Source organism: Mesoplodon mirus, assembly GCF_964341445.2.
Source record: "Mesoplodon mirus genome assembly, chromosome: 12".
NCBI lineage: Eukaryota > Metazoa > Chordata > Mammalia > Artiodactyla > Ziphiidae > Mesoplodon > Mesoplodon mirus.
The window spans coordinates 66310162-66322904 of NC_138988.1; the positions used below are offsets into that span (position 1 = coordinate 66310162).

At 46.5% G+C, this 12743-nt stretch overlaps 1 protein-coding gene across 1 annotated transcript; it reads right to left on the reverse strand.

The window, feature by feature from the left end:
• Positions 1 to 6943: 6943 nt before the first annotated feature.
• On the reverse strand, positions 6944 to 10121 carry LOC309813183 (HLA class II histocompatibility antigen, DO alpha chain-like). Its single transcript, XM_082637761.1, has 5 exons — positions 10013 to 10121; positions 8376 to 8624; positions 7648 to 7929; positions 7413 to 7548; positions 6944 to 7182 (listed from the first exon to the last, which is right to left on the reverse strand). The coding sequence occupies exons 1-5, from the start codon at positions 10092 to 10094 to the stop codon at positions 7179 to 7181; spliced, it is 753 nt and encodes a 250-aa protein (XP_082493887.1). The 5' UTR covers positions 10095 to 10121; the 3' UTR covers positions 6944 to 7178.
• Positions 10122 to 12743: the final 2622 nt, after the last annotated feature.

A 12743-nucleotide genomic window follows, 5' to 3' on the forward strand; every position in this document is an offset into this window, starting at 1 on the left:
TACTGATTTTATCATTCTATTTTTCCCACCTGGCCATCATCTGAAAGGAAGACATTTTCTCAACCAGGGAACTATAGAGTTCCTTCTGAAAAGTCAGGATATCTGCTTGGGTTTTTTTGTTTGTTGGTTCTGTGTGTGTGTGTGTGTGTGTGTGTGTGTGTGTGTGTGATTATTTATTTATTTATTTATTTATTTATTTTATTTTGGCTGTGTTGGGTCTTCGTTTCTGTGCGAGGGCTTTCTCTAGTTGTGGCAAGCGGGGGCCACTCTTCATCGCGGTGCGCGGGCCTCTCACTGTCACAGCTTCTCTTGTTGCGGAGCACAGGCGTCAGACACGCAGGCTCAGTAGTTGTGGCTCACGGGCCTAGTTGCTTCGCGACATGTGGGATCTTCCCAGACCAGGGCTCGAACCCGTGTCCCCTGCATCAGCAGGCAGATTCTCAACCACTGCGCCACCAGGGAAGCCCGCTCGTTTTGTTTAAGTATCAATTTTCTTTGTTGGAAATAGAATATTACACCCAGTGGTGATAGAAAAGTCTTGTTGTTGTTGCTTGTTTGCTTTATCTTTATTTGATTATTATTAGGGACTCATGCATTTTTATCCATTCAATGTGTTTAAGTTGATTATAGTAATTTTTTTTAATCCTCAAATTGTCCCAAATTTGGCCAGTGGGAGCCCCTTCAAGGTGGATGCTCTTTTCTTTTGACATGACTCTGGTAGTCTTTGAGCACTTTCTTGTTTTCTGAAACAAGCTTGCTTTGTGTTTTCCCTAGCTTAGACTTGAAATAAGTCACTTCTCTAAGAAACTCCAGTTCCTTTTATTGGGTAATGGTATTAAGAAACCACAATCTGTGCTCTAAGGATGCCCATCGCTCCTGAAGGACCATTGCTTCCAGGTTCTTTCATTTGCTAGAGCTAGAAAATATATATATTTATAAAATCATTAGTTTAAATTGATGTTTCTAATTCAAATTTAATATTAGGGTTTTAATTCAGCTACTTTTTTCTTTCCTTTTATACACTAAAATCACAGTTCCCAAATGCATTACATCATTCCTGAGTGGCTTTATCCTGTAATATATATAAACATAGTTTCAAAATAACAATACAATATTATTACTAATGATAAAACTACTGAATGACTATCAACGTTTTTAGTACTTCTTTTTGTCCTTAGATTATAGTCCACTAAGAATATACAGTACTGTTTTCTAATAGGAGTTAAAATAAGTCTTCTCTCTTGGTTCAGTTGTTTATGTTTGTTTTAAATTTTAGGGCTTTTTGTTTCATGTTTATAAAAATTGTTAAGCATTTGTATATTTCAAAAGTCAATATTCACTTTTATCCCTGTTGCCTCAAATGCATTCCCTCAACTCTGCTCTTCCCCCCTACCACTTTTTTTTTTAACAATTTCTGGCTTATCTTTCCAGTGTGGCTTTCTACAAACATATATCTTCCCTCTTTCTTACCCCAAGGTAGCACACAGTATGTACATTCTTTTGTATCTTGCATTTTTCCACTGCATCCTAGGGATCCCTCCATATCAGCTTAAAGAGATCTTCCTCATTCTAACAGCTTAATGTTTCTCCTTCTCATGGATGTACCATAGCTCTTTCAACTTTTCCATTCTTGTTGGACATGTTTCCAATCTTTTCCTATTACCAAACATGACATGTCATTTTTGAAAGGCAGATTGCTATATACTAAAACCTGCATACTTATGTTTGGCATTTCCTTACCCATATTAAAATATGTTTTAGAAAAAAAAGGTTACTTACATTGATTTGTTTTTAATTTAGTTATTAACATCCTTCAGCACATTTGAGTTCCATGGAACAATTTAGGAAGCACCGTGGTAGGTGTGCAAACTCATAGCTTTGACAGATATAAGTGTTTAGTGCTTGGCACATTGGAAGTGCTCAATACATGAAAGCTAATAGTAATCATAAAAGCAATCATGTCAATAGCAGCAGAAAGTTTTAAAATGTTTTCTTCATTTGGGTGTGTCATCAAGGAATTTGAGAGCTGAGCAGACTACATCTTACTCTTTGGTCAGTTACTGAGTAACTGCCATGTTCCAGGCGTTATGGTAAGAACTTGTACCTGGAGCAGAGCATATACTGCAGGCCTGAGGGAAGGAATGAAGGAAAAGTGGGAATCCAACCGGGTCTCAGGAGTGGCGCTGGGGCTCTAGGGATGGGGCAACAGAAAGTCTCCGGGGCGCAGAAATGCCAGGGAGTCTTCTCCTGGGAAGAGGAGGTTTACTCAAGTTTGGAGCCTCCACAGGAGGTGGAATCAAACCACAAGACAGAGCCAAACCACAGTTAGTGGAAATGACTGGAGATAAGGGGAGAGATGGAGAGAAGGGAGGAAGTGACGTCTCTACATGACGGGTCACTCCCCCGAAGGAGGAAAGAAAGCCTGAGAGGAGGGTCTCCATTCCAGGAGAGAAGTCTGTCCACAAAGATAAATGGAGTCTTGTGATCGAGAAGGACTGGAGCTGGGTGGTTTATTTAGCAAAGCTGATCAGGGAAGCCTCTGAATTTTTACCACATGTGTTGTGAATGAATGATGAGTTGGAAGCATTGATGTTAAGATCACAGGCAGGAGGAGTCTAAGGAAAGAGAGTGTGGCTGTAACTTAATGAAAGAAGGAAGGCCGGAGGAGGGGTGAGATTGGAGAGCCTTAGCCAGTAAGGAATTGAGAGTCTATCCTACGTGAGAAAGTCTGAAAAAGAGGAGTTACATGAATGGTTGGGAGAAGTAACATCTCATCAGTAATTCCAAAACCTGGTCATTCTTCTAGTTGGATATAAGAAACAGAAGGTCCAACACAGAGGACAGGTAAATCCTGACAAGGATGGTAAATGGTGGTCCCAGGATGACAGCTGTCTCACTGAGAGCAACTAGTTAAGATCGAAGTCGACACAAGGTTCTGGGAGTTTTATCTGACAGTAAAATGGACAGAATACCCAGGGTAGCTGATTGTATTGTGAGGAAATTTGTGATTCATTAATGATAGGTACCAAGAAAACCAAGCAAAGAGAAAAGAGGCTGATTACTCATCCCAGGGAAAACACAAAGTTGTCTAGGAAAGGAAGAGCAAGCATGGTTTACTCTGTAGTTTGGCTATGAATACCCTTCACAAGATCATAATAATATAAACACTGAACACCAACCTAGCCAAAAGTACAATATAACTATATTGGAGGAAGGGGTGCATGTGTGTGGTGTGAGAATGAAAAAATTTAAATCCTCTTCTTCCATAGCAGGAAGTAAAGGGAAAAGGCCTGAAGCTGAAAAATCAAGATATAGCAAAGCAAGAATACTATTTAGAGACAGAAGGTCAGTATCAACAGAATTAGTTAAAAACAGTTGAAAACTTATCAACTCTGGGGACAAGAACATGATAGGAGAAGGGGCTAGAGACTGGAATTTTTTTTTACGCGAATCTGGTAGAACTATTGGATTCTCTAAACTATGTGGATAAAATTACGTTGTTAAAAATTAAAATTTTAAGAAAGAAAGTAGATTGGAAGAGGGGATGTGGATGCTGCCCATGCAGAATCCTCTTTCAGAGAAAGTGACGGGAGGAGCTTGCGGGGCGTGGATTATAGGACAGAGAGATTTAATGTTCTCAGTATATGAGAGTGATGATATGTTTATTATCTGTGGAGAGGGAACACTGCAAAGGGGGAGAGTTTGAAAATACAGAAGAGAAGGTGACTGTCTATTCTAAAAGAGACTGAAAGAAGTCAGATCAAGAATACAGAACAGGGCTTCCCTGGTGGCTCAGTGGTTAAGAATCCGCCTGCCAATGTAGGGGACACGGGCTCGATCCCTGGTCTGGGAAGATCCCACATGCCGCGGAGCAGCTAAGCCTGTGCACCACAGATACTGAGCCTGCGTTCTAGAGCCCGCGAGCCACAACTACCGAAGCCCCTGTACCACAACTACTGAAGCCTGCGCACCTAGAGGCTATGCTCCGCATCAAGAGAAGCCACCGCGGTAAGCCTGTGCACCACAACGAAGAGTAACCCCCGCTCGCTGCAACTGGAGAAAGCCCGCACACAGCAATGAAGACCCAGCGCAGCCAAAAATAAATAAATTTATTTTAAAAAAAGGAATGCAGGACAATTTTTTTTTAATGAGAGGTAATTTACTTTGAGACTAGAAGAAAAAAAATGTGAGTGTGAAGGCAGATACATAAACCTAAAAGATTTGGAATTACTCCATATTCCTTCCAAATTGTTTCTAGTGATTTCTGGGTAATATATGCATAGTGAAAAAAAAGCACACTTCTGGTCAAAAGAGGACACTTTTTTTTTTCTGAAGTATAGTTAATTAACAATGTTGTGTTAATTACTGCTGTACAGCAAAGTGATTCAGTTGTACATATATATACATTCTTTATTTAATATTCTTTTCCATTATGGTTTATCATAGGATATTGAATATAGTTCTCTGTGCTCTACAGTAGGACCTTGTTGTTTACCTATTCTATATATAAGAGTTTACATCTGCTAACCCCAAACTCCCACTCCATCCCTTCCCCAACAGCCCCACATCCCTTGGCAACCACCAGTCTGTTCAAAACAGGACACTTTTATGACTTTATTAAACATTAGGACAGAGATCAGAGAAACACTTTTCCAAGGATGCATCAAGTTAAGTTTTAAGTAAAAGATCAGCAGAGGGCTTCCCTGGTGGTGCAGTGGTTGAGAGTCTGCCTGCCAATGCAGGGGACACGGGTTCGAGCCCTGGTCTGGGAAGATCCCACGTGCCACGGAGCAACTGGGCCCGTGAGCCACAATTACTGAGCCTGCGCGTCTGGAGCCTGTGCTCCACAACAAGAGAGGCCACGATAGTGAGAGGCCCGTGCACCGTGATGAAGAGTGGCCCCCGCGTGCCACAACTAGAGAAAGCCCTCGCACAGAAACAAAGACCCAACACAGCCATAAATAAATAAATAAAATTAAAGAAAAAAAAAGATCAGCAGAGATCAGGGCACTATGGGGACAGACATCTCTTGTGGTGTCTTCTGAGATCTTCTTTCTCGGAGAACGACCTGACTCCTCACCTCAGAGGTGGGTGCCAGCCACCACCATGTTTGTACTATGGGATCTTGGTCCCCTGGTCACAGTACATTGGGCTGGGGTGGACACTTTCCCCAAGTTTGGGCAGTCGTTTGTTTTTTCAATAATTTAAAATTGTGACTGGGAGACACAGTCCCTGTGGGCGGCTAGAGCTGAGGTGACATACAAACACAGGACCTATAGGGTTGACATGTCAGCTGAAAAGGACAGTCAGTCCGTAGGGAGAGAATATGGCTGACGTACCGAGGGATCTAGAAAACAGGGACCATATGGCCCCGAGAGAGAGCAAGAGGGACTGCTCTGGATTCTGATGGCTCTTCCATTCTGAGTTCTGTTCCTTGCAGGGCCTGGCTCAAACCCACCCTTGGGTTCTGTATACCACTCTTGTGTCTTTATTGTAAATACCCTCTCCTTTTGTCTATAACCATTTTAATAGGGTTTCTGTGACTGGCAAGCAAAAACCTAGATTAGAACAATCTTCTCCCACTTCCATCCAAGTCCTCTTCTGGCCATCAATTTCCCCCCATTTATTCTCTCTTGGGAAATCCACAGAGTCCCCAGAATCTCTTGGTTTCTCTCTTTTCCGGGACCAAATGCTCCCAGTTCCAACCCCCATCTTGCCCCTACTCACCTGTATCTTGCTCAACTTTTTTTTTTTTTTTTTTTTTGGCTGTGTGCAACAGAATGTTCCCTGACCAGGGATCGAACCTGTGCCCCCGCATTAAAAGCACATAGTTTTAACCACTGGGAAGTCCCTTCCTCAACTTTCATGCCCTAAAAAGCCCAGGTTTTCCAGAAAGCCCTCCCAGCCTACTCAGGCCTCAGGGATCCCCTCTTCCAATGACCTCCAATAGCACCAGACTATGTCCATGGGTCCCCGTTCCCAGACCACAGCCTGGGTCCAGGATGGCTTCATCGGCACCATCTAGAGCATGTTAAAATATTACAGACTCCCTGTCACCACTCTCCCCGGCCCTGAGATAGTAGATCTGGGAGAAGCCTGTACCTTTTAAAAGGCTCTCAAGTGACTCTTCTCTGTATTCCAGTTTGAAAACCACCAATCTGTACCACTCATTTGGTACTTGACATAAACTACTTTGTATAGTTAGTTTCCTCTTTGTGTGCATTTTAAATTTTGTTCACAGTAAAGTAAAACCTTCCAAGCCACAGATTTAGAGAGCATTCAGGTGGATCTCTCTTAGACCTCCCTCTTACCAGATACCTTGATGATCTACTCTGCTACCCTCCTACCTGATATGATTGACCCCAGGCAGAAGATATGGCCATCCTACCCAAGCCTTGGGGCTCTTTGTCATGCTTGGGACTCTAGGGAATGTAGAAAAAGGAGATGACATTGTAGATCATGGCTGGATACCAATGGCCTCTTCATGACAGAGTAAATCTGGACAAGACTGAAATTTCCATGAACGTTTCCTCTCCTGGTGCCCTGTAGAACTGTCATTGGTTGCAGGGAGTTGCAATGAACAGGATACTCTGCATCCCTTTTGGGGCAAATCTGAATTCAGGATGCTGATTTCATGATGTCCATGTGAAACGGTCCATTCACACGTGACACACAAGGGGACCCAAACTGCTGAGTCAAATGGAGCAAGACGTAGCTAGACGGGCCCAGGAATGATTGTCAATCCCCAGTAGCAGGTGGTCACGCTCAGTGGTCTTCCCCAGAAGTTCCCACTTCCAGATCCCAGCATCCCTTACACCCTGAAAGAATTGGCCAAGACCTGGTAAAATGCATATAGTGCAAACACTGTTTAAAATTTTACTGCTGCTAGCCAGGGCTTTGGGTAGAGCAAGAAAGTGTGTGTGTGTCTGTGTGTGTGTGTCTGTGTGTGTCTGTGTGTTTTGGGGGTGGGAAAGGGAACTCCTTGGTGCCCCACAAATCCCTGCCATGAGTACAGGAGCCAAAAAGGAGGAGACCTATAGGACAGAGGTTGATCCCATTCAAAGTCAGCACGGTGGGGATGAATGCGGTAGACTCTGGCACTGAGCATTCAAGGGCTGTCAGACACTTGCCAGGAAGCCGTAGGGTGTCTCCCCTACTTGTTTCTCTCAGAAGGGCCATTACCTAAAGTAGCAAAAACCATATGACCAATGTTGTCCCAGCTCACACTTCTGGGATCCCATCTCTGCCCACCTCCCCCAAACCTGACACCCTCGCCTCACCTCTTCTCTTCTATTCCCTGCCTACCACTCGTCCCTGACCCCACCCCTCCTCACAGAATCTCTCATCCTCCACCCTCGTCCCGTGCAGAGTCATCTGCTTTCCTCCCCACCATACTCCCGAGTCCTGCGCACCTGGGGGTGCTGGACAGGCATGTGCCTGTGATGATGAGGGTGATGCCCACGAGGAAGCCGGCCAGGCCAAGGGCCAGGCCGAGGGAGTAGACCAGGGTCTCTGTGGTGTCAGGCAGCAGGGTAGGCACCTGGGGCTCTGGGAGAGAAAGGGAGGGTCAGGGGGTCGGGCAAAGGGATTCCAGAGTGAAGGACACACGGGTGTGAGAAGGGGGGTGCTGGGGAGGGGGTTTCATACCCCAGTGCTTAAAGAGCGGCTTGTCCAGGCCCCAGTGCTCCACCTTGCAGTCATAGAAGTCGTCCACCGAGGGCACGAAGGGCAAGTAGTGGAACTTCCGGAACAGATGGTCGGGCTGGGCATAGAAGCTGGTCTGGGCCACCCCCTCGGTGATGGTCTGACCGTTGCGCAGCCAGGTGATATTGATGACAGGGGGGAAGATGTTCTCCACGACGCAGATGAGGACGTTGGGCTGGCCCAGCTCCACGTGAGACTTGGGCAGCACAGTCACTCTTGGGGACACTAGGAGGAACCAGGCCCTGAATCCCACAGGCTCAGCCCTCCAGCTGGGCCTTATCAGGGCTGGGATTGAAGGGTGTTTCCTCCTATTAGCTTTCCGAGAGCAGGGAATGGTCTAGGATGGTGACACCAGGACAGAAGCAGGGGGACAGAGGGATGAGAGATTGTGGAGGGCAGAGGGGGCCCAGGGGGTCCTGTATCTGCCAGGCCCCTGATGGGGAGTCCAGCAGGAGGGGTCATTTCTCAAGAGGAAGAGGTTGCTGAAGGAATCTGAGAAGATCTAGCACCTCCTGGGAAGGAAAGGGCCTGAGCACAACAGTCTCAGATTCTGAGAGTGGAGCCCAGGAGTCAATAGAGGCCTGTGGGGGGGTGGGGGGAGGAGGCTTCTCTGGGCCTCCCCTGCCTGCCAGGGGCTTGGTAGAGGGGGGCACAGAGGAAAGGCCTGGTACCGTTGGCGGCTCTGGTACGGTTCGAGCGCTCCACCAAGACGTCCAGATGCGCTTTGATCATCGTGATACTGGCCAGCCCACTCTGCGGGTCAAAGTAGGCGAAGTTGTCAAATTCAGGCAGACGCCACACAGCCTCCCTCTTCTTCAGGTCCACAGAGAACAGCTGCTCTCCATCGAAATCATGGGTGAACTGACCCGAGCCATCATAGGACTGGTAAAAGGCTGGTCCGTAGGAGCCCATGTGGTCAGCTGTATTGGGTGAGTTCAGGGTTGGGGGAGAAAAGAAAAGGTATCAATCTCATCCATCAGATGTGATGTATTGAGTCTCTGAGCTGTGCCCCATCCTTGGTTCTGTGTGGGGGCAGAGTCCCATTCTGATGCTGAGCTGGTCCTTGGAGAGTAGAAGGGTTGCCAAGGGATGGAAGGGAGAGGGTGGAGGGCATGGGCACATCCCCTGCACACTGGCCAGCACAGAGACATGGGTGCAGCCTGGCATACGGGGTTGGGAAGAGGAGAGGTTGCCTAAACTCAGGCTTGGGATCCCCAGGGTTAAATCTTGGCTCTGATGGTCTGCTCCAGCTGTGCTACCAGGTCCTGTGTGTGAGATGACAGGTGAGTAGGGGTGGGATGAGGAGAAAATAAGTAAGGTTAAGAGCATCCATGGAGCTTTGGGCACAGAGGTGCAGTGTAAGTGGATGTGAGGGAAAACAGGTGATAGCAGGCAGGAGTAAGAATTAAGATTTGTGACCAGAGACTGAAGGGATAGAAAAAGGCAGCCCAGGGGCTTCCCTGGTGGCGCAGTGGTTGAGAGTCTGCCTGCCGATGCAGGGGACACGGGTTCGTGCCCCGGTCTGGGAAGATCCCACATGCCGCGGAGCGGCTGGGCCCGTGAGCCATGGCCGCTGAGCCTGCACGTCCGGAGCCCGTGCTCCACAACGGGAGAGGCCACAACAGTGAGAGGCCCGCGTACCACAAAAAAAAAAAAAAAAAAAAGGCAGCCCAAGGTATTGCAAAGAGCAGTGGAAAAGGAGTCAGAAGTTCAGGGTTCATGTCCCAACTCTTCTGTCTCAGAGCATTATGCACAAATGTGAGTCTTCCCATGACTGAGGCTCAATTTTCTAGAAATTGGAAGTTAGGTGTTCGTTGATAAGATGTTTTTATAATTCTATGAAATTATTTGTGCAATAATTGTGAGAAACCACCATGTGCCCAGCACGATACCAGGCCCCAAGGAAATACAGACAAACCAGCTGTGGACCCCGCACACAAGGAACTCAAGTCTAGAGCAGGATAAAGACAGATAAACAGCTACCTATTGACCTGGTGATAAATACAGCAATAGAAAATGGGCTCGCCCGAAGCCAGGAAGTGGTACAGAAATCAGAATGCTGGCCAGCAGTAGGACGGAGGTTTGGGTCTCAGAGAGGAGGGAGGAATGAGGAGGCACCTGAATGTGATGCTGGGCTGAGCTGCACCTGTATTTTAGGTCCAGGACAGACCTGATAGAGGTGAGAGGGATGCGGGTAAAAGAAGTTGCCCATAAACCAGAGGAAAGGAACTGTTCACTCTCTGTACCATCTGTCGTGTAACCCCACGCCCTCAATCTCCTCTCCTCACCCAGCACCCTCTGCACTCACCCTTGATGGCCCCAGCTTCCTGGGGGCTCAGGAGGGTCATCAAGGTGTGGAGTCCCAGGACCAGCCCCCCACGGAGGACCATTGTCCCCTGGAGCTTTAACCAAATAAGTCCCAGTCGGTGTGGAGGGTAAAGGAAGAGGGAGAAGGTAAAGAGGATGAAACATTTTAGAATGGGGGAGCCCCCTGCTGTATTCAGCCAATCAGAGAAATTCTCTGAGTTAGTGTAGCTGTTGCTGGGGCAAGAAGTAGAGGAAAGAGCCTGGGTGAGAAGATGGAAGAATTCATTGGGCCCACGAGCACCAGGGAGGCTTGGTCCACAGGAAGTCAAAGGGATGGGAAGGGCTTAGATTAACTGTTTCTACATCCTCCAAGAAGGAATCCTGTAAAGGGAGAGAAAAGGCCATCAGAGCACCGCACAGCTGAGCTCAAACAAATCCTCTATCTTAATCCATGGTGTAGGGACTCCTACTCGTCCTATACGTTTCTGTGGACCAATTTGGAGTTAAAAAATAAAATAAATTTGGGGATTCCTTGGCGGTCCAGTGGTTAGGACTCTACGCTTCCACTTCAGGGGACATGGGTTCAATCCCTGGTCGGGGAACTAAGATCCTGCATACCACATGGCATGGCCAAAAAAGAAGGAAAGGGCTTCCCTGGTGGCGCAGCGGTTGAGAGTCCGCCTGCCGATGCAGAGGACACGGGTTTGTGCCCCGGTCCGGGAAGACCCCACATGCCGCCGCGGAGCGGCTGGGCCCGTGAGCCATGGCTGCTGAGCCTGCGCGTCCGGAGCCTGTGCTCCGCAACGGGAGAGGCCACAACAGTGAGAGGCCCGCATACCACAAAAAAAAAAAAAAAAAAAAAAGAAGGAGATGGTCTCCCTGACTTTCTGTTTGGCCAAGAATTCCTCCTAATGAGGTGTTATCAGACTGCAGTCATTAAGCTGTAAGTTAACTCAGGATTCTAACCATCACATCAGGTTTTGAAGCTTGACCTCGTGGGGGTAGAGGGTTGTCACAAGGAAACATGGAAGGTAAATGATTTAGTACTCCTTTCCTTTCCCTGTTTTACTGGACAACTATAGGAAACGAAAACTGTGGCTGGGAGAGGGAAGGACTGGGAGTCTGGGATGGGCAGATGTAAACTATTATCTGTAGGATGGATAAACAACCAGGTCCTACTGTAGAGCACAGGGAACTATATTCAATATTTTGGATAAACCATAATGGATAAGAATATGAAAAAGAATATATATATATGTATAGCTGAATCACTTTGCTGTACAGCAGAGATTAACACAACATTGTAAATCAACTATACTTCAATAAAAAATAATAAAATTAGGGTCTTCCCTGGCTGTCCAGTGGTTAAGACTCTGTGGTCCCAATGCAGGGGGCACAGGTTTGATCCCTGGTCAGAGAACTAAGATCCCACATGCCGCGCGATGTGGCCAAAATAATAATAATAGTAAATACATAAAGAAATAAATAAAAAGTAAAAAATAATAATAAAATTTTAAAAATAAATAAATAAACATAAAACTTTAAAATAAATAAATAAAACTGTGGGCTAATTTTTATGAGAAATAATCTAAGATTTTTGAGGGAAAAGTCAGATTATCCATTGCCAAGAATCTGAATTTTACATGTTCTGTAAAGCTAGAGAATGTTCAATAGGCTCCCGTCTCCATCTAGTGGCCAACAGTGGGATTTAGCCTTGGAACAAGAAATCATGGGATTTGTGAACAATTTGTTGGAATACTCCAACATTTTTTTAAATATATATACATTTTTAAATTTTTTATTTATTTGACTGCGTTGGGTCTTCGTTGCTGCGCGCAGGCTTTCTCTAGTTGCGGTGAGCAGGGGCTACTATTCGTTGTGGTGGCTTCTCTTGTTGCAGAGCACCGGCTCTAGGCGCGCGGCTTCAGTAGTTGTGGCTTGCAGGCTCTAGAGCGCAGGCTCCGTAGTTGTGGCGCACGGGGTTAGTTGCTCCGCGGCATGTGGGATCTTCCCAGACCAGGGCTCCAACCGCGTCCGCTGCATTGGTAGGCGGATTCTTAACCACTGCGCCACCAGGGAAGTCCCTACCCTGACTTTTATATGTCTAACCTTTTCTCTAACTTTTTTGTAAAGAATGTTGGAGTGGGACTTCCCTGGTGGCGCAGTGGTTAAGAATCCGCCTACCAATGCAGCGGACGCGGTTGGAGCCCTGGTCTGGGAAGATCCCACATGCCGCGGAGCAACTAACCCCGTGCGCCACAACTACTGAAGCCCACCTGCCCTAGAGCCCGTGCTCTGCAACAAGAGAAGCCACCGCAATGAGAAGCCCGCGCACCGCAACAAAGAGTAGACCCTGCTCGCCGCAACGAAGACCCAACACAGCCAAAAGTTTAAAAAAAAAAAAAAGTCGGGATAAATATGGCCAAATGTAGAGGCTTTGGCAGCACCAGCACTTCTGCAGTGTGGCTGTACCTCAGACAGCAGCCATGAAAATATACTAATCATTGCTCTGTTGCAATATTTATATTTTTGTTAAATAACTGAATATAAAGAAATATACCAACAGAAGACAACTCTTCAAAATTAACTTTAGAAAGGAGAAGGTCTACAGAGGTAGAGAGTCATAGTATCTATAAAGTGAGTGTGCTCATCAGAGAACATCTAGAGCAGCCCTGCCCATTAGAACTTTCTGCTTTGATGGAAATGTTTATATCTGAGCTGCCCAATAGAGC

Bases quoted from the DNA above. Each gene is read 5' to 3' on its own strand.
- LOC309813183 (XM_082637761.1), bottom strand. From the start codon at position 10,094: ATGGTCCTCCGTGGGGGGCTGGTCCTGGGACTCCACACCTTGATGACC. The intron at 7,930-8,375 runs GTACCAGGCCTT...GGTTCCTCCTAG, and splicing joins CCGTACCAGAGCCGCCAACG to TGTCCCCAAGAGTGACTGTG. The intron at 7,549-7,647 runs GTATGAAACCCC...TTTCTCTCCCAG, and splicing joins GCCGCTCTTTAAGCACTGGG to AGCCCCAGGTGCCTACCCTG.